The sequence below is a fragment of the Mustela erminea genome, chromosome 17 (genome assembly GCF_009829155.1).
Source record: "Mustela erminea isolate mMusErm1 chromosome 17, mMusErm1.Pri, whole genome shotgun sequence".
In the NCBI taxonomy this organism is placed as follows: Eukaryota; Metazoa; Chordata; class Mammalia; order Carnivora; family Mustelidae; genus Mustela; species Mustela erminea.
In genome coordinates this window covers 24,367,902-24,388,766 of record NC_045630.1, presented here as the reverse complement: position 1 = coordinate 24,388,766, position 20,865 = coordinate 24,367,902, and the positions used below count along the sequence as shown (strand labels likewise).

The window sequence follows — 20,865 nt, the reverse complement described above, 5'->3', positions numbered from 1 at the left end:
TATGCACACATGAAAATATAGACAGACTTAAATAGTTTCAAACACTCTTTGTTTGGAACTGTCTTTCACTTTTAGTCTAACTTTAAAGTTTTTTTCTGTGCATGCACATGTGCGCGTGCGCGCGCACACACACACACACACACACACACACACACACACACGATCATGACCTTATTCCCTTTTGTAACTGAGAAAGTGGAGTCTCAGGTTAAATCATTTGCCCCAGATCATGGAAATAGTAAGTGGCAGATTTGAATCTAGTCATCTGACTACACAGGTAAAACTGTGTTTCATATAAGTCAAACTCATTCAAAATGAGACTACACAATGATTTTCTTCCTCTTTTCAGTGCCCACATGGTTAATCATAATACCACACTTGTGTGCTTATCATATGTGAGGCACTTTGTTAAGTATTTGATGTGCATTATTTCATTTGAACCTCACAGAAATCCCTGAGAGTAGGTGTTTTGTCATCCTTTTTTTTTTTTAAAAGATGAAGAAATTGAAGTTTGCTTAGGTTGTGTGATTTATCCAAGATCACACAACTTAAAAATGGTAGAACTGGAATTTTAAAGTTTAATTTTTATTGGGGCATCTGACTGGCTCGGTCGGTGGAGCATGTGACTCTTGATCTCGGGGTCGTGAGGTCAAGCCCCCCGTTGGATGAAGAGGTTACTTTAAAACGGATTATTTTTATTGAAATCTAATGTACACAGAGTAAAGTGCACAAATCCCATAGCTTCATATATGGCTTGATGAGTTTGCATAAAGGCGACATCCTTGAGTAACTTTCGCCTTGCTGAAGAAAGGAACATTGATGGCATCCCAGACGTCCCCCGATGCCCTTTCCCAGTCCCTCTGCCTCTGGAGGGTAACTATGTGGCTGGCTTTAATATTGTAGATGCATTTTACTTACTTTTGAACTTTATATAAGCATAATTATACATCTTTTGCCTGACTTCCTTGGATTGATACTATATTTGCGATTTCCTCCACGTTGTTCCATGCGGTTGTAGTGCTTTCTGTCTCCTGCAGTTCACCTCCCCATCTATTGGTGGGCATTTCAGATTGTTTCTAGTTTTGGTTATTATGAATAGTGTCACTGTGTGCAGTCTTACACATGTCTTCTGGTGAGAATATGTCCTTATTTCTATTGGGTATATATCTAGGAGTAGAAATGCCGGATAGTTATATGTCCAGCTTTTGTAAATATCGTTGAACCAAGTCACACTCCCACCTGCATATGTTCCACATCCTCACCAACACTTAGTATCTTTGCATTTTAGCCACTCTGGCGGGTATGTGGTGGTAATCTCTCACTGTAGTTTTAGTTTGCATTTTGCTGATGATTAATGAAGTTGAGTACCATTTTACATGTTAAGTGGACATTTGGATTTTTTTTTTTAAGATTTTATTTATCCATTTGAGAGAGTGCAAGAACGAGAGAGCATAAGCGGGACTCAGGGAGATGGCGAAGCAGGCTCTCTGCTGACACAGCTCTCTTCATCCCAGCACCCTGAGATCATGACCTGAGCGAAAGGCAGATGCCATCCAGCCCTGCATATTCTTTTTTATGAAGTGACTGTTCAAGTCTTTTGCCTATTGTTTGATTGTATTGTCTGCCTTTTTCTTAACAGAATACATGGGTTTTCCTCAACCTGTCCTCCCTTTTCTTTTTTTTTTTTTTTTTTTTTTTTAAATTTTTTTTTTTTTTTATTTGACACAGAGAGATCACAAGTAAGGAGAGAGGCAGGCAGAGAGAGAGGGGGGAAGCAGGCTCTTCGCTGAGGAAAGAGCCCGATATGGGGCTTGATCCCAGGACCCTGAGATCATGACCTGAGCTGAAGGCAGAGGCTTAACCCTCTGAGCCACCCAGGTGCCCCTGTCCTCCCTTTTCTGAGGCAAGAACTTTGGCTCTTTTAATTTTTTATTCTGGCATTTACATACCTCCTTCATCTTAAATAACATTAATATACTGCTGCCTTTTTAATTCATCAATTCTTGAGATTTTTATTGATTTTTGTTATGGTGGTTGATGAGTTAGCTTTCAAATGGAATCATCCCAACTGTTTTACTATAATTTATATATATATATAAAATATATATATATAAACATTTATGTGTATATTTATGATCAGTATTCGTGTTTTATACTACTATGCCTAAATTGGGCATGGTCGAATGTCATTATTACATATTCTTTCTTACCTTTTATTTTTTTGCTTGCTTTTTTTCTGAGGTTAAAAATTGCCTTGCTTTTTTCATTTGTGTAGGTTTCTTTGTACCTATTACTTATTCTTCCCATGCTTTCCTGTAGTCTTCCAGTACGGTTTTTACTCAGGGTCAGTAATACCAGGTAATTTATCAGATCCGAATTAATTTTGTTTCATTTTTTTTTTTTCTTGGTGACATGCCTCTTGGAAACTCCCTGGTCTTCTTATATTTAAGACTGTTCTCTGAATAGCTGTTATCCTAGGTATTTGCTTTGCCCTCATCCTTAGAATTCTCTTTGCCTTTGTCATAGGGTGGAAGCTCTATTTCCTGGATCTTAAAGCTTTCTCTCTTTTTATTTACCTCCTCCTTTCATTCAAGCACATGCTCCAGTATTTTAAAAAATGGTACAGTAGCAAAAAGCGTGGTATGATGTCTTCAGCATGCCAGTCTCTTTGTTCACACTGTTCCGGTCAGGATTGCTTGTATTTGGTGCATAGTTATCAGCCTCCTATTTCTCTGTGATCATTTTGAAATACTCTTTGATTCTCTCCTGAGTTTGGAATAGCTGTTGTAAAAATATGGTGTGCTGTTTTCTTGGTTTATTCCCTGTTACGGATTTAAAGGTTTTTTCTCTCTTCTCCCCCAATTACTTTATGTAGCTGTATCTTAGAGATAGGACTGTAAGGAGGTGATAAAGATTAGATGGTGTCATTATGGCAGTACCCTAATCTGATAGAACTGGTGCCTTTATAAGAAGAGGAAGCGATACCTCTTTCTCTCTGTCATGTGGGGACACAGCAAGAAGGCAGCCATCTGCAAGTCCAGAAGAGAGCTCTCACCAGGAACCAAATTACCTTGCATTTGATCCTGGATTTCTCAGCCTCCAGACCTATGGGAAAATAAATGTCTGTTGCTTAAGCCACCCAGTTCTATGGTACTTTGTTATGGCAACCCATGCAGACTAGGATACTCCCCATAATTTGAGGCCTTGAATATCAAAAACATTTTTATTTTATTCACGCACTTGGTTGTTCAGCTAAATGAATAATTTAGGTTGGAAATAATTTTCTTTCAGAATTTTAAAGGCATTATTCCATTGTCTTCCAAATTCCTGGGACGCATTTGGGAAGTCCGGATCCATTCTTATTCTTGAGCTTTTGCATGTAAACTGGTTTTTCTTAGCGATATACTTCGGTGGATATGTTTTTTTCTAACATTTTTATATTGAATCTCCTGGATTAATTTCTCAAGTATCTTTTCCTTTTTCTTTTCCATCTCTGTCTCCGCCACCCCCGCCCCGGATATTTTCTGAACTTTATCTTCTAACTCTACTGTTAAGTTTGTTTTCATTTCTGATATGATGTTTTTAATATGTAGAAAGCTCTTTTTCATTCTATAATTGTTGCTTTTTATAAAAAGCATCCTGTTTGTGTTTAATGGACATCATTTTTTCTCATACCCCTTGAGGATAATGATTGTTGGTTGTATTTCTTCTCCTGGTATCATTTGTGTCTCCTTCAAATTGCCTTTCCCTTTTTGTTTTGATCTCTTTTTTTCCTCATGGTAGAGACTTTTCTTTGATCTCTGGTATCTTTACTCCAGATTAAAAATGGGAAGTGAGAAATTTGCCTGGAAGATCTGAGTATAGAGTTGGGGCTTGGCTACTGAAGGCTTTTCTGTAAGGTGATCTAAATGGGCTATTTGTTGGGAGAATCCCCTTTGGTTCTTTCTCTTGAACAGATGTGATACCCATAGAATGTTCTTCTAATTGCCACCTGGAGATCAAAAGGCTCTCTGCCAGTTTTATGAGTCAGTTGGAGGAAGGGAGAGGTGGTGTAAAGAGAATTTTGTGGGAAGCACTTCCTAGCATTTTATGCTCTTCTCAACCATAATGGTCATCCTTTAGTTCATCCTTGATTTCATCCTTCCAAGAGAGCAAACCTCCATTCTCTTACCTGGGTGGTTGGGAGTGGCAGTTCCCTGTAGAATTAATTGGAGAGAAGATCTTGGGATACTGGCTGATTCTTAAATCAGCTTACCCAGGTCTCATTTTAGACGATCCCTCCTCCCCATTGAACGGTACCTAGTACTGGCCTATCCATAAACTTTTTGAAGATACTCTGATATAAATTGGGTTGGATCTTAGCTTTCCTCACTCATGGACTAGGTTTCAATTTTCTCAGGCCTGGTAAGTCAGTTAACACTTGAATATATTCTTTATAGCTTCTAAAATTTTATTTAATTTTTCCCTATTTCTGTTTTTTTCCATGTAGATGGAGTTTTAGCTCTTTCTCTACCTATAAATATAAACTTACCTTTAGTTTTAGTGGGGTTTTGAGAAGAAATGAAATTATGTATGTTCAGTCTTACGTTTTAACCTTAGTAGCTGCCATATATTTCTTGAAATGAAATTAGAATAAGGCATTTGTGGCCTCCTTGAAGCAATTCCAGGTTTTTTTGTAGGCCAGGATTAAAGGTTTTGGACCTGGATAGAGATATAGCTTTAACTTGTTTTTTTGTTTTTGTTTGTTTGTTTTTGCCCTAATTGGACCCAAACTAAATTCATTAGCTACTTTTCAAACTTGGTCTTCTTCCAAAATTCCTACTCTCAGTAAATGAAAACCCCATTTAGCTCTTGACAAATGTATGCATCAGTAGTGTCACTCTTCTGTTTAAAATTCTTCAGGGTCCCTTAAAAAAAAAAAAATCTTCAGGGGCTTCCTTTCCTTCCTAGATTCCAGACCAACAAACATCCTTACCCTGGTTCCAAGATCTCTCTGCATGACCTTGGCCCAGACTATCTCACCAGCCTGCTAGCTCCTGCTCTTATGCCCTTACTCCCTGTGCAGTAGCCAGAGAGCCCTCCTTTTTAGGTGTCTGAGGAGTGAGCAGAACCACTTTGTCCCTCAAAGTTTTCTGGGCCTGTGATTTCATTCCCCTGAAATGCTAGTGCTTACATTCCCCTCTCCACTGACCATCTTCCTATTTGCTATAATGCTACAGACTTAAGTCCATTGCTTTTTTTTTTTTTTTGTCCATTGCCTTTATTATATGCTCTCACAACATCCTCTGCTGCTTCTTATAGTGTTTATCATAATTGTTTAGATTAACTATATTCTAATTGTACAGTATTTGACCCCTCTATTAAATTAAAGCTCTATGAGTTCAGTGATGGGGTCTGTCCTGCTCGCTGTTATTTTCCCAGGCTCATGTACAGTACTGTGTGCACAATAAATAAATACTCACTGAATTAAAAACAAAACATAAAGCAGGAAGAAGCTTTACTGATATGCTGGAAAAAATTCTAGATCACATATCAGAAGAACTAAATTAGTAAGGTAACTGCTAGGTGCATCACTTTGCGGAAGAATTCTCTTTCTCTGAGCCTTGTTTTATTGATCTATGAACTGAAGGAGTGTGCTTTACTAGTCTTTAACATCTCTTTCAACTCTAATTTGTTTCCCAAAGGATCTCTCTCTTCCATGCATTTCTTTTTGTGTTAAGCTTTGTTTTTATCTCTACTTGACACTTATCTCAGTTGCTTCCCTCTATCCATTTTTTTTCTCCTTACTGTCTGTAATGTGGAAGTATCTCTTGATAGGTGAACTCTCATCATCCAAATATTTGCTACAATGACTTGGAGATTTTTAACCTAAAATTGACTGTCCAAATTGAACTGCCATTAAAAGAAACTCGCATGTGTGTTCTGGCCAAAAACATTAAGTTGCACGTGAATCTGGGTAAGAGAAAGTGGAGTAGGCTACCATCCTTTATCAGTTGTTTTCCCAACAGGATTGTATTTCGTGATCATGTTGTTTAAAGGTTTCATGCAATCGAAATATCTTTTAAGATAATGGAAAAGCCTGTGAAAAGTAGGTGAGCCAAGGAGGATTAGTAAACCTCTTACCATAGGAGAAATGATGGAGATGATAAAGGCTAATGAGAGACCAAAGAAAGACAAAAGACATAAGCTTTGCTGTGCGTATGTCCCCGTGTACTGTGTGCGTACGCTTGTGATTCTTACCTATTTTTGAGAAATGATAAAATTATGGAAGTGGTGTTAGTTTTAGAAAGCCTTGTTAATTTTATTTTGTTGTGCCATTTACATTCACTATGCATCTTAACTGAATACTTATTTACCTTACAGTACGTGTTAGCAGTATAAGAGGAAAATGTAATTTGTATCTGATACTGTATATTGTGCATAAACATACCCACTAAAAAGTTCATTAAGTATTAATGATTTTGCTTGTTTATTTTTAATTTAGAAGTTTTGGTGCATATAGATATATACAATTGGATATATATAGATATATACATTAGATATATAGATATATACAATTGGAATATTATATATAGATATATACAGATATAGATATATACAATTGGAATATTATATATATGAAGTATTAAGAATACTTAATATTTGGGGAAGTAAGTTAATTGGGAGTTTTAGATGAGCTTGAACTAGATTATTCTTTTTTCACTTAAAATCAGAATATAGTCTCCTGTTACATGAAAATTTGCCATGCAGCACATTTGCAGGCATGGATTAGGTTTGGGTAAGAAGGGTGTCAGTTCTATTTGTATTGGAGGTATTGAAGAGAAAATGGTCAATGCTTCCTTTTACTGCTTTATAGTCTCATGTTGTAGGTATTTGTTCCCTCCTCCCGATTTGAGGTCAGTGGTTTTTGATAAAAAGAAAGGATTTTCACTTCTTATGTAAGTCAGCTAAGTTGCGTCAGGACTGAGCTGACTGAATTGGGTTGTCGACTTAGCAGTGAGTGACTGATAGGATTCTTTAGAGAAGCCTATATTATCTCCTTGATAGTTTTCACTGTAAGCTCAGTGATTTGTGACTCAGACAGGTTACAATTCAGAAGAGATGCATATTTAGCTCTCGAATTCTAGCTCAGTTGATAACTGTGGAAAGAGGTAGAGCTATTAAAATTTTTTAATGCTGCCAAACTCTTGATAGGTTTTATTTTTAAAATAAAACCAGCCTTCTTTTGCTCCTTTGGATAGAGAGATACTGTTACAGTATTGGCTGTATAACCAATTGCTAAAACCTCAGAAACTGATCTCTCAATAGTGGTAAACTATTTACTCTTTTTTTCCTTCTCCACTAAGAATCACATTCCTTTTAAAGCTCTAATTCTTTCCCGAGAGCAGCTGCCCCTAAAGGAAAGTGATGAGATTCAATTCAAAAAGAGGCAGGCGTGGGGGTATATTAATATAGGAAGAGGTACTAAATATAACAGAAGAAATGAGTATTACATGGTGTTTGAGATTGATTCTTAATATAGTCCATTTTTCTACCAGTAGCAGCAATATGAGATGCAGAAATGATCTTGAGTTTTGACCATTTCTGTAAGATCATGGTTATGTTTTAGGGGACAGATTAGTATTTTCTTAGACTTTTCTTAAATTTGCACAATACTTGGCTGTTTAAGAAAAACTTGCATGTAGACTTTTTTTTTCCCTTCTAAGGATTAGTATATAAGTGAATTATTTTGAGTAATTTGTATTTTCCTGTTTAGGTGAGAGTAACTGTAGATGTAAGCGGTCCTGTTGGGGTTGAAATACAAGCTGTGATTGACCGTCATCTGTCATCTGAATGTGGCCTCATTCACAACATTCCATTCAGTTATCCAAGCCATGGAGCTGCTTAAGCAGTATTTGGCCCTGTGTGGGAATTATGAGACTTAGTCCTTCTAATGCATGTCTGAAAAGCAGCAGAAAAGCGTGTCATCTGCTCTGTCTGCTCTTGCACGGCACATGAGACCAGGTGCAGTGCAAACCATACTAGTGATGTGGAAGGGAGAAGTAAGGTGGAACCGTCATAGCAATTGTTTCCTATCCTGGTCACCTTCTTTAAAATAGTTAAATAATAGCATCCAGTTAAAATCAGTTCTTCTAAAAAACGAAGTGTTACCTTTTTCAAAAATCTGATTGTCTACTATAAAGGTCAGGCTCTCAAGGAATATATTACATTGTTATCAGGTAATTGGTAGAGCTGATGTCAAGTCCCAGGCTTAGGCCCAGGTGCTGCTGAGACTGAGAGGCAGGGAGCAAAGGGACCCTTTGCAAATCTTAGCCTAAAGGAAATCACTCACCAGAAAGAAGTGTCATGTGATGTCTCCTACCTGCCCTCCCTTTATCTTAAAAAGGGTAATGGGCAACAGAGGGGATTTAGTGATGAGCCACCAGTGATCAAGTAGCAAGGCAATTAAGCCTCCATAGTTAAGAAGGAAACATACGTGCCTGGCTAAGCATAAAAGACACAATATAAATTCATTTCAACCAATAGTTATGGTCTCCTAGTGAATTTATGATAAAGACTAAAATGTATTTTCCATAAAGGCAAACATTTCTGACCTAGTAATGATTTTTATATCTTAAACAAACTGAATCATTTATTACTTAGTATTCTTATTATTCACCAAGGTGAGTGTGACCATATTTAAATCTACTTGGACCATCAGTTTGTAGGCACTGTAATGTCATTTGCCAGCCCGAGGGCTCATTGTGTGTCAGGACAAAGCAGAGTTCATAGCCAATAATTTTCATGTTTGGGTAGTTATTCTAAGAAGACTTTTGTTTGCTTATTCTGAAAATAGGTATTTTCTGACATTTTGACAGGATATGGAGGGTAGAAATATAGGGAAAGGATAAAATAAAGAAAATTAAACTTTATTTTAATGTCCTGGTTGGTTTTGTCTCTCCTTTCAATACTGTAAGAATGAAAGAGAGTGACTTAAAATATATTGATGTAATTGATGGCAGCCACACCAAGTATTGAGCAGACAGCATTGACTTATTTATAAAATTATTTGGCCATGTATCTAACGTCAGGGACTGATGCTAAGCAGCATGTTACAGTTACGGACATTATGATGAAGAATTGTCTTCGTGTGGCAACTCTAACATTTCTGTTGCAGCAGAAATTGCCCATAGAAGATAGCCAAGAATAGACCATATTTTTATAGCTGTATGGCAGGGCAAGGATTTTATTCTTTATTAGAAAAATAAAGAACTATCTTTATAAATACAGTTTGTTAGTTGGCCTATGAATATAAATGATATTTAAACTTGAACTTCTGTTAAAACTGTTTTTAACATTTTGGTGAAGAGAAAAACAGTCCTTTGTGTAGTTCGGGAAACTGACATATTCTTAGCTAGTTTGAGTAGCATAGGTCTGTTGTAAAGTTATTTAGATGTATTTTTACTTCTGTAAGAAGGTGGTCATTCCAGTTGCAAGACTTTTATAAAGTAATGTTTATATTTTCACTTTGAATTTTAACCAAATTCAGAACGAAAACAAGTCTGATAATTGAAATTTGAATGTTGGGAAGAACTTGCATTAATACACTGAGTTGGCTCTGGCGTGGAAATAAACACACACACACACACACGAAAATATAGATCTTTCTAAGTAGTTCAGAGCTATGCAGTTTATAACAACTACATGCTAGATGTGCTTCTCTTTTAATACATTAAAATCTTGCCTGTATAGATAGATTTCCCAAAGCTTTGTTTTGTTTTTTGCTTTTTTAATTTGTCACTAAGAATCAATGAAAGGCTATTGAGATTAAATGAAACATTGGGGTATGCATTAGTTGAAAGAGTCTCTCTGTAGAATACTCTGTAAAGCTTGCTTTGGATGGCAGCAGATAGGTTTAGGATTTTACCAATTGCATTTAATTTGTAATGTTGGAAATTATTTATCTATTTATTTAGATTTTATTTATTTGACAGAGAGACACAGCAAGAGAGGGAACACAGGCAGTGGGAGAGGGAGAAGCAGGTTTCTGGCTGAGCAGGGAGCCTGATGCGGGGCTCAATGCGGGGCTGGATCCCAGGACCCCTGGGATCATGACCTGAGCCGAAGGCAGATGCTCAGTGACTGAGCCACACAGGTGCCCAGAATAATGCTCGAATTTTAAAAGAACACGTGGCTAGTAAATGATGTGATTCCAAAATCAACTCAGATGAACTTCTAAGGAGCTGTATGATACAGAAGTAAAATTTCTCACAGCTGTTTTTTCTTTGAGATTCTCTATTTGGGTCATGCACTTGTTCTTTCCACTCTCCTTATCCCATTTCTGCTTCCAATCAGATCCCTTTAATACTTTCCTACTGTAAATCTTTTGAGATGCTTTCTAAGTCTGGAAGAGATAAGAAAATGCTTACCCTCTAGAAGAAAAGTTACAGTGAGACAAGTTATGGATTATACCTAGTAGAATTCCCAGCTCTGTCATACCATTTTGGTTCCTCATCTTTGTCAAAGGATGTGACGGGCCATGATGCTCCCTTCTCTGGTTACGAAGAAGGGTTATGAGGAAGGGTTATACACAAAAAAATTGTTGCTGTTGTTTCTTTGCCAGGTAGTTACTAATTTATATTAGTGCTTGAGGAGGCCCAGGGTTTGCCTTTTAATTGACAGATAGACTAAGTAATCTGGTATTTTGAATGCTGTTTTGAGGTGATTTGGATATAAAGGATTACAGTGAATCCTTCTAATTCATTTCAAATTCAAAAGTTTCCCTTTAGGTTTTCTGTATTCCCGTTTTGAAGAACTTTGTTGCATTCTTCTCTGCCAAGTTCCTATTTCGAAATTAGGCTCACATGATCCCTTTCTTTCTATTTCACTGTCACCTATCTATGACCCTAATTATTCCATGGCAGGCCATTACATTAGCCTCCCATCCATTATAGAAGGCCTCTGATTTTCTCCTGCTTACTTCATCTTAGCAAGCTATTGCCAGATTTCCTTAGGATCCTCATTGGCTTCCTGTGTCTAAGCTGTGGTTTTTATTTTTTATTTATTTATAAGATTTTATTTATTTGAGAGAGAGTGAGTGAGAGCATGAGTGAGGAGAAGGTCAGAGGGAGAAGCGGACTCCCCATGGAGCAGGGAGCCTGATGCAGGACTCGATCCCAGGACTCTAGGATCATGACCTGAGCTGAAGGCAGTCGCTTAACCAACTGAGCCACCCAGGCACCCTAAGCAGTGGTTTTTAAAGTATGGTCTGTGGAATCCTAGACCCCAAGGATCCCCCTGATCTGTTAGGTTAAAACTATTTTCACAATACACTTGCCTTTAATAAAAAACGAAACTGTATGGACTTTTGCACTGGTGATGGAAAAGCAATTATGAATAAAACCACCAAGGCAGTAGTAGGAATCATGGCCATGGCTCCAGACTGACAGTGGTCATTGCATTCTCCTCTGCCACATACAGGAGGGGAAAACAGCTAATTTTCAGAAAACCCTTGAGAACTCAGAGAAAGTACTTAATTTTATTAACTCTCAACCCTAGAGCTCACGTCTTTTTAACATTCTGTCTGATGACATGAGAAGCGCCCATGAGCTGTATGCTGAAGTATGACGGTTATCACAGCAGAGAGCGTTTTGTGCAAATTGAGCTGCAGGCTGAACTTGCTGCTTGTTTTCATGGAACACCACGTTTACTTCAAACAACAACAGAAAGACAAACTATAGTTCTTCAGTTGTGGTTATTTGGCAGACATTTTCTGGAAAAAGAAAGACATAAACAGCTCCTGTAAGAGGAAAAAACCCAACAGTATTTATTGCTAATGATAAAATTCAAGACAAAAAATTCTTGATAGCTTCCCAGTGAAGACTTCTGTGAGGTCAAGACTTTTCTGAAGATTAATGAATGTGATTTTTTTATATTAAATAATGAAAAGTGCCATAATTTGGAAAATCTGCAAAACTAAAGCAGTGTTTTGGAAATGATCCGTTTCTGGTGTTAAAACCTCATGCATATGGGTAAAAAAATAAAAAATCCATACAAAGGTAAGGTACAGCAATGATTTTTAAGGTAACATGAAAAGGTCATTGCTGTGGGGTCCGATTCCATATTTTACTCACTTTTTAAGAAGTATCCTCTTGTCAGGCTTTTGTATAGTATTAAAAAAGATGATCCACAATTATCTGAAAATGCTATTAAAATACTCTTCCCTTCCAACATACCTGTGTCAGTCCAGAGTTTCTTCACATACTTCAGCCAAAAACAACATGAAGCAATAGATGAAATGCTGAAACGAATATAAGGGCCCAGCTGTCTTCTCTTCAGCCAGACTTCAAAGAAGAGATTTGCAAAACTTAAAACAGCATCACTCCTCTCACTTATTTTTGTTTGTTTTGGAAAATAGTTATATTTAATTTAAAATACGTTATTTGTATTAATATATAATAGGTTTCTTTTTATTATCATGAAATGACTAAATATTTTAAATATTTCTCAGTTTTAACTTCTGGTATGGTAAATATTGATAAATATGGCCCATACAAATGAAAACTCTTTGAAGTCCTTAATAATTTTAAGAGCTTATTTAAAAAAAAATTTTTTTTAAAGATTTTATTAATTTATTTGACAGAGATCACAAGTAGGCAGAGAGGCAGGCAGAGAGAGAGAGAGAGAGAGAGAGAGGAGGAAGCAGGCTCCCTGCTGAGCAGAGAGCCTGATGCGGGGCTCCATCCCAGGACCCTGAAATCATGACCTGAGCCGAAGGGAGAGACTTTAACCCACTGAGCCATCCAGGTACCCCAATAATTTTTAAAAGTTTAAAGAGATCCTAACACCAAAAGAATTTGAGAATTACTAGTTTGCATGATAATAGCCAGTCTTAGAGAAGTGCTTTTCAAAGGGATCCAATGAGTAACTTATGGTTTTTTTTTTTAAGATTTTATTTATTTATTTGAGAGAGAATAGGAGAAAGACTATGAGCAGGGGTTAGGATAGAGAGAGAAGGAGAAGCAGGCTCCTCACTGAGCAGGGAGCCTGACTCAGGACTTGATCCCAGAACCCTGGGATCATGTCCTGAGCTGAAGGCAGACAGTTAATCGACTGAGCCACTCAGGTACCCACCTCTGATGCTTTTTAATGTTTCTAAAATAATTCAATTTTTGTAAAAAAGCCAGCATCCAATGCCCTTTACAGGGCTGGGACAATGGAAAGTGAATTTTTTTTCAGTTTTGCAATTACGATTCTTATTTTAATTCTGTTATCCTTTTCTCTAATGAACTTTAGACACTAAATATAATTGGAAGTCAGAAGTTCGAAGTATGTTACTAGAGCTGAGAGGGAGAGGGAGGAGGTGGGGGGTAGGAAGGAGGGAGAAAGAGAGAAAGAGATTGATATTGATTGATTGACTGACTGATGGATAGTATTGGTAAGGTGAGCCTGTCCTGTGATAATATAATCTTAATATCTAAGCTTTACAAGTATACTGTTAATTCATGTAAACATGGAAACAAGGACATGATAGAATGAATGGATTAAATCTATAGGGTATTTTAGAATCTTACTTTATCTTGTTATTTAAAATGTCTTTTAAACCTTAATCCAGAAGTGCTTAAAATAACCCCCCAAAATCACTTATTCTAATTTCTCTCTTGTTTTCTTCCTTGGGGTACATTCTTACAAAGTGATCAAAAAGTGGGTATTAGATAATAAATGTGAAACTATAAAATTTATAATATGGCTAACCAGTCTCATCATTTAAACAGAACTTTTTTTTTTTTTTTTTTTTTTTTTTTAAATACAGTGGTATTACTCCCTACTTCGTTCTACCTTTAGCACTGGGGAGGAATAGTTTGGGGAACCAAAATGCTGTGAGACATTGTGTTGTTTCCCAATACCACAAAGAAACCAACAACAAAGCCGAGGTTGGAGGAAGGGAGAACATGAGACAGTGAGATTTTAGGAGAATTACTCAGGATGACACAGGGAAGGGAATTCAGGCTTTCTTAAATTCAGTGCTGATATAGATTTCTATTTGGTCAGAAAATCTGAGTTATGCTATAAATGTAGTATCCTGTGTTCTAATTTTATTGACAGAGCCTATCAGTGTCTTCTTGCTTAGTATAGATCCTAAGATTACTGTTCAAATTAAATTACAGTGGGCAGCTTAGGTCACCCATGGCTAACTTACGTAAGCAGGTTAGTCATTTGAATCAAAACTTGTCTTGGCCACAAAACCACCATATTTCCACATAAAGTAGGTGCATCCCTCTTTGTTGAAGTGGAGTTGGTATTTGACTCTAAAAATAGGCCTGCATTGTGGTAAAAATCTAATCCATTTGTTTGTCCAAATCATGTGAAGAAAATCAGCTTTGACATGGCTTTTAAGCACAGGCAAGAATCTTTTCTATGTGTCAAAAAGGATGAAGAATCATCTCCTTTCAAGCTTTTTGTGATAATTCCAGGACATTCTGAAGTCTTAAGGAAAACATAAAAATAATTTTAGATGCTCTATTGGAATACAAGGGGAGAGTTGAGGGCAGGGAAGAGAGTTTGTGTGCTGGAGAAGCTATAGTTATGCTGCGGTACGCAGTGAAGAGAAAACAGACCCCGGACAGTGGGGGCGGCGGGGAAAGGAAAGCAGTGAACTAAAATTTGGTAGCACGTCCAGCCAAGCACCAGGAACACAGGTTCTGGGACCAAGTTATTTGTAGGGTAGTTGATAAGTTCCCCTAAATATGCAGAACAGCAGGGTTAGATAGATGTTTAGAGAAAAGGAAGGAGCGCTGAAGAAAATACTGGTCACAGGAGGCAATGCAAAAGGAGAGACCTAATTCTAAGTGCCCTAGTTACCAACTTGCTTATTTCCGACAGAATTCCAGCTGTAGCTTTGCATATTTCGGGGATTATAGCATAAAATATCTAGGACAATATTTGTATTTCCTCCAAGCCAGGACCAGCAAGGCCTATATTGTCTTGTGATAAAAAGTCTTGTAGAAAGTAATAGTAATGAAAACACTCATGTAATAGATAAAATATGCTTATTTATGATTTACAACTCTCCTGCTGTCATCATAGGTTGTTTTCTGATTTCTCCAGTTTGAGATGCTCCTCTGGCGTAGTAACTACATAGTAATAAATAACGTCTTTAAAATTATCCCTTCAGTATATTCCTGACAGGAATTAGTCCTTCATGGCTGAAGAACTTTTAATATTCAACTGTTTTAAAAGGCTTATTTAGTGGATCCGATGTGTAGTTTTGATTAAGATGTGTTGCAAGTTTTGCAGCAGCCCAAATGAATGAACAGTTCATTTAAAAAAAATTTAAAGTAACAAAGTGAGAGTAACCACCTGGTATTTAGTAGGAAAATGAGATGTTTGAGAAGAGCCAGACCTTTAACTCTGATGTGCACCTCCACCTCTAAGAGACCTGATGGTAATATGTTTAGATCTTTCCTAGAGGAAATTGCTCTCTGGGTTTTTAAGATCTTACTGGCCTCTAGTGGTAATATGATGCTATAGTTTCGAGATATATATATATATATATATTTTTTTTTTTTTTAAGATTTTATTTATTTATTTATTTGACAGACAGAGATCACAAGTAGGCAGAGAGGCAGGTAGAAAGAGAGAGAGGAGGAAGCAGGCTCTCCGCGGAGCGGACAGCCCGATGCGGGGCTCGATCCCAGGACCCTGGGATCATGACCTGAGCCGAAGGCAGAGGCTTTAACCCACTGAGCCACCCAGGCGCCCCTAGTTTCGATATTTTTAATTTTTACGCGTGACTAGAGGTAAAGCCATTTTGAAGACACTGGCTGATAATAACTTCATTCTCTGTCTGGGGTCAGCAGTACTCTCAAAGTGTATGTGTAACGTCGCCTTCTTCCCGAAGATGAGAGACTCTGTCTTTTGTTCTTGTCTCTGAGTCATCCCCACCTCTTTATTTGAATGATGTTAGTTTAGCTTTGGAGTAACCTCCCATTGTTTTAGTACTTGTGCAGTGGTGATTACTGTGTCAAGTTTGTGCTAACAATTCTTTCTAGTGTTTCAGCCTTTTTTTCTTCAGACTAAAGCGCCAATTTCCCCCTCTGTTTATAACAGTTTCTTTTCTTTTCTTTTTTTTTTTTTTTAAAAGATTTTATTTATTTATTTGAGAGAGAGAGACAGTGAGAGAGAGCATGAGTGAGGAGAAGGTCAGAGGGAGAAGCAGACTCTCCATGGAGCTGGGAGCCCGATGCGGGACTCGATCCTGGGACTCCGGGATCATGACCTGAGCCGAAGGCAGTCGTCCAACCAACTGAGCCACCCAGGCGTCCCTATAACAGTTTATTTTCTTCAGAGGGAGTTAAGTTTTCAACTTAGCATTTAGGTTCATATTTAAAACTCGTTATTTAATTCAATTTTGAAGAATCTTACATTTGAACTACTAGTCTACTGAGTAAGCATGATACTGGTTTCTCACTTTTGTTTTTCATATTTGTCACTCAGATGTCAAGGGGCCACCCACCCATCGTCTGTCTTGTGGCCAGTCACCCTACACAGAGACGACAACATGGGAGCGGAAGTATTGCATCCTCACAGACAGCCAGTTGGTGTTGCTCAACAAGGAGAAGGAGGTGAGATGGATATTACTGAGGAAAGCTACTTCTCTTTCTGACCAGATTCCTGAAATCTAGTTTTTATGTGCATTTTGATATGTGACATTTACAGAAATGGAGAATGGAGGCTGTGTGAATGATAGATTATAAATACAGGCATACCTCCTTCTATTGACCTTCACTTTATTGGACTTGGCAGATATCACATTTTAGCAGTTTGTGGGTTTGTGGCAAGCCTGTGTTGAGCAAGTCTGTTGGCGCCATATCTCCGTAGCGTATGTTCATTTCGTGTCTCTGTGTCCCATTTTGGTAATTATCGCTTCAGGCTTTTTCATTATTGTTGTATTTGTTATGGTGATCTATGATCAGTGATCTTTGATGTTACTGTTATAATCATTTTGAGGCACTGTGAACCATACCCATCTAAAATGGTGGGTTTAAGTGATAAATGTGTGTGTTCTGATGGCTCCACCAATGGCTGCTCCCATCTCTCACCCTCTTCTCTGGCTACTCTGAGATCCCTGAAACACAACAATATTGAAATAGGCCAATTAATAACCCTACCATGGCCTCTAAGTGTTCAAGTGGAAGGGGGACTCTAATATCTCTCACTTTAAGTGAAAAGCTAGAAATGATTAAGCTTAGTGAGGAAGGCATATTGAATGCCAAGTGAGGCCAAAAGCTAGGCCTCTTGCACCAAACACTTGCACCAAACCACCTGATGATTGCAAAAGAGAAGTTCTTGAAGGAAATTAAAAGTGCTACTCCAGTGAACACAGGAGTGATTAAGAAAGTGAAACAGCTTTCTTACTGAGACAGAACAAGTTTCAGTGGTCTGGAAAGGCTCGAACCAGCCACAACATTTCCTTCGGCCAGAGCCTATTCCCGCGCAAGGTCCTCTCTGTGAAGGCTGAGAGAGAGAGAGGTAAGGAAGGTACAGAAGAAAACTGGAAGCCAGCAGAGGTTGGTTCTTGAGGTTTAAGGAAGGAAAGAAGTCACCGCTAGTATATGAAAGTACAAGGTGAAGCAGCAGGACCTGATGCAGAAGCGGTAGCAAGTCCTCCAGCAGATCTAGCTAAGATCATTCCTGAAGGTGGCTACACGACACAGCAGATTTTCAGGATAGACAGAACAGTCTCCTATTGGACAAAGATGCCTCCTAGCACTTACATAGCTAGAGAGGACAAGTCAACCCTGGTTTCAAAGCTTCCAAGGACAAGCTGACTCTCTTGTCAGGGGCTCCTGCAGCTGGTGACTTGAAGCTGCAGCCAGTGCTCATTCCCCATTCCCAAAACCCCAGGGCCCAGAAGAGTCATCCTAAATCTACTCTGCCTGTGCTCTAGAAACAGAACAATAAAACCCAGATGACAGCACATCTGTTTACTACACAGTTCCCCAAATATTTTAATCCCACTGTTGAGATCTCCTAATCAGGAAAGAAGATCCTTTCAAAATATGACTGCTCCTTGACAATGCACCTGGTCCCCCAAGAGCCCCGATGGGCACGTAGAGCAAGATTCATGTTGTTTCCATGCCTGTTTTCATTAATGCAATGCCCATTCCACAGCTCGTGGGTCACTGAGTAGTTTTGACCTTCATGTCTTATTCTATAAGAAATACATTTCCTAAAACCATAGCTGCCACAGACAGTGATTCATTCCTCTGATGGATCTGTGCAAAATAAATGGAAAGCCTTCTGGAAAGGATTCACCATTCTAGATGCTGGTAAGCATGCTTGTGACTCCTGGATGGGAACAGGTCAAAATATCCATATTAACAGGAGTTTGGGGACGAAGTTGATGCAAACTCTCACGGGTAGGACTGTGAGGTATTCAAGACTTCAGAGGAGTGAGTAACTGTGGCTGTCATTGAAATAAGAAGAGAACTAGACTTGGAAGTGGAGCCTGAAGATGGGACTGGATTGTTGCAATCCCACAGTAAAACTTGAATGGATGAGGAGTTCCTTCTTTTTCTTTTTAATTTTATTTATTTGACAGAGTAAGAGAGATTACAAGTAGGCAGATAGGCAGGCAGAGAGAAGGAGACAGGCTCCCCGTTGAGCAGAGAGCCTGATATGGGGTTCAATCCCAGGACCCTGAAATCATGACCTGAGCCAAAGACAGAGGCTTTAACCCACTGAGCCGCCAGGTGCTCCAAGAAAGTGGTTTCTTGAGAAGGAATCTTCTGGCGAAGATGCCATGAAGACTGTTGAAATAACTACATAGTATTTAGAATATTATATAAACCTAGTTGATAAAGCAATAGCAGGGCTTGAAAGGACTGACCCCAGTTTTAAAAGAAGCTCTACTTCTTTGGGTAAAATGCTATTACAGCATTGAATGAGACAGAAATTGTTCAAGAAAGGAAGAGTCTAATGCTGTGGCAAATTTCATTGTCGCCTTATTTTAAGAAATTGTCACAGCACCCCATCCTTCAGCAAACGACCACCCTGATCAGTCATTAGTCACCAGTATTGAGGCAAGACCCTCCAACAGCAAAAAAGTTTATGACTCCCCGAAAGCTCAGATGATGGCTAGCATTATTTGGTAATAAAGTATTTTAAAATTAAGGTATATGCATGGTTTTTTTTAGACGTACTGCTATTACACATTTAATAAACTACAGTATAATGTAAATGTAACTTTTATGTGCACTGGGAAACCAAAAAATCCATTTGACTCGCTTTGTTGTGGTGGTATGGAACGGAACGGGAAATGTCTAAGTAAGTCTAAAGGGTTGCTCGTGTCATAATAGCCAGTTGTCATGGAGGAGGAAGTTCAACAAGATAGTGTTGGAGTTTCACTGAGGAACAGTGAAATAGATATTGAGTTGAGCGATTTGAAATGAAAAGAAATTGGATTGGTAGACCTGGCTCCAAAAGTTTCTCGGAAGCATTGTCAGACACGATGTCAGTGTAGCTGACAGTAGTCAGTGTAATAAATGGCACTTTCAGGGATTAATTGAAAGAGGTTTAATGAGGGCACTATTGACAGAGACATGGGCAGCATAAGGGACCCACCAAAGAGTGTTAAGTGCCATGAACTAGTGACAGCAGAAAGCTTATTTTCACCCTAGACTTTGAGGACCAAGGAAGGGAGCAGTGCCTCTGGAAACCAGAGAAAGGGTTGCATGAGAGGGCTGCTTGGCAGTCGCTGTGGTGCTGCACAAAAGAACACAGCTTCTACACAAACAAAGATGGCCGGCAGGGAGGAAGCAAAGGAGAAGCAACACTCCAGCTCTTTTCCTGCCTTCTGATTTCTTGCCAGTTGTTACCTACTAGCCAAATCTAACTTGAGGCAAGAGGGAAAAAGATTGCTCTTAATGTGTTTTGTGCGGTTTGCTTTCTGAAACACACAGCAAGGGAGAGAAAGGCAGTGAGTACATCTGGAGAGGCTGATGATGTAATTAGCACAGGCATCAAGTTCTAGGTAAATTTTCTGTCCTTCTAAATGAAAAAAATCCCTTGAATTTCTCATATACTGTTTACTACTTTACTCAAACTGTGACAGTATGTAAGTCCTTCCACACCCAGATAACTCACTTGCTTATTGGTGATTTAACAGAGAGGTGGTATCATTCTGGTTTGGTTGGTCCATAACCCTGCTTTACTCCCCACCTCCATAACATAAAAAAATGAATGAAGATGATCTTGATAAAGAAGAGGGATTGATTGGGAGGAAAGGGGAAGTAAAGGTCTGGCTCAAAAAAAGACAAAGATTACTTCCCAAAAAGAGAGGTAAATACCTAAAAAGCTGTAGGTAAACTATCAGTTTAGTAAGTCATCCTTCCTGAGAAGTGAGTTCAGGGGGAGTGGTGAACAATAAATACATTTCTCAGCCCTCAGCTGTGGATCCCTAGCTCCCTTTTTTCTTCTCCTCCCTCTCTGTCCCTTTTCTTTTCCATTCCTTCTCTTACTCAGCCGTCTTTAATATAGTAAAGCGAAGATCATAATGACAAAATAATTTGTTTCTTTTATTTTAATAGGCAGTTCTTACTTTTGAGGACCCAGCTGGGATGCTCTCTGTGATGCTTATTCTTTTTCTCCAGCCATTGAAAAATCTGCCTTTATTTTGTTACCATCTCCCTACCCATGACTCTTTTCTGGTATTTTAATATTATTAAGTTTTATTTCATTAAAATAATGTAATATAATAAAGGTCAGCATTTTCTGGGGGTAGTCTAGTACATGTTGCTGTGTTTATATTAATACATAGTAAAAATTGGTAGAGTGAATAGTAGTATAGACGATTTCTAGTTATTCAATTTGAATAAACAGATA

The 20,865-nt window shown here is 38.2% G+C and overlaps 1 protein-coding gene across 5 annotated transcripts in view; it reads left to right on the top strand.

Annotated features, from left to right (window-relative positions):
- Positions 1-20,865, top strand: part of RASAL2 (RAS protein activator like 2) — a 365,886-nt gene that overhangs the window by 152,834 nt on the left and 192,187 nt on the right. For all 5 annotated transcript variants that reach the window (XM_032317292.1, XM_032317291.1, XM_032317289.1 and 2 more), the window contains exon 2: positions 16,477-16,604. In XM_032317292.1, coding sequence (XP_032173183.1) covers positions 16,477-16,604 — 128 coding nt within the window. The remainder of the gene's footprint in view (positions 1-16,476; positions 16,605-20,865) is intronic.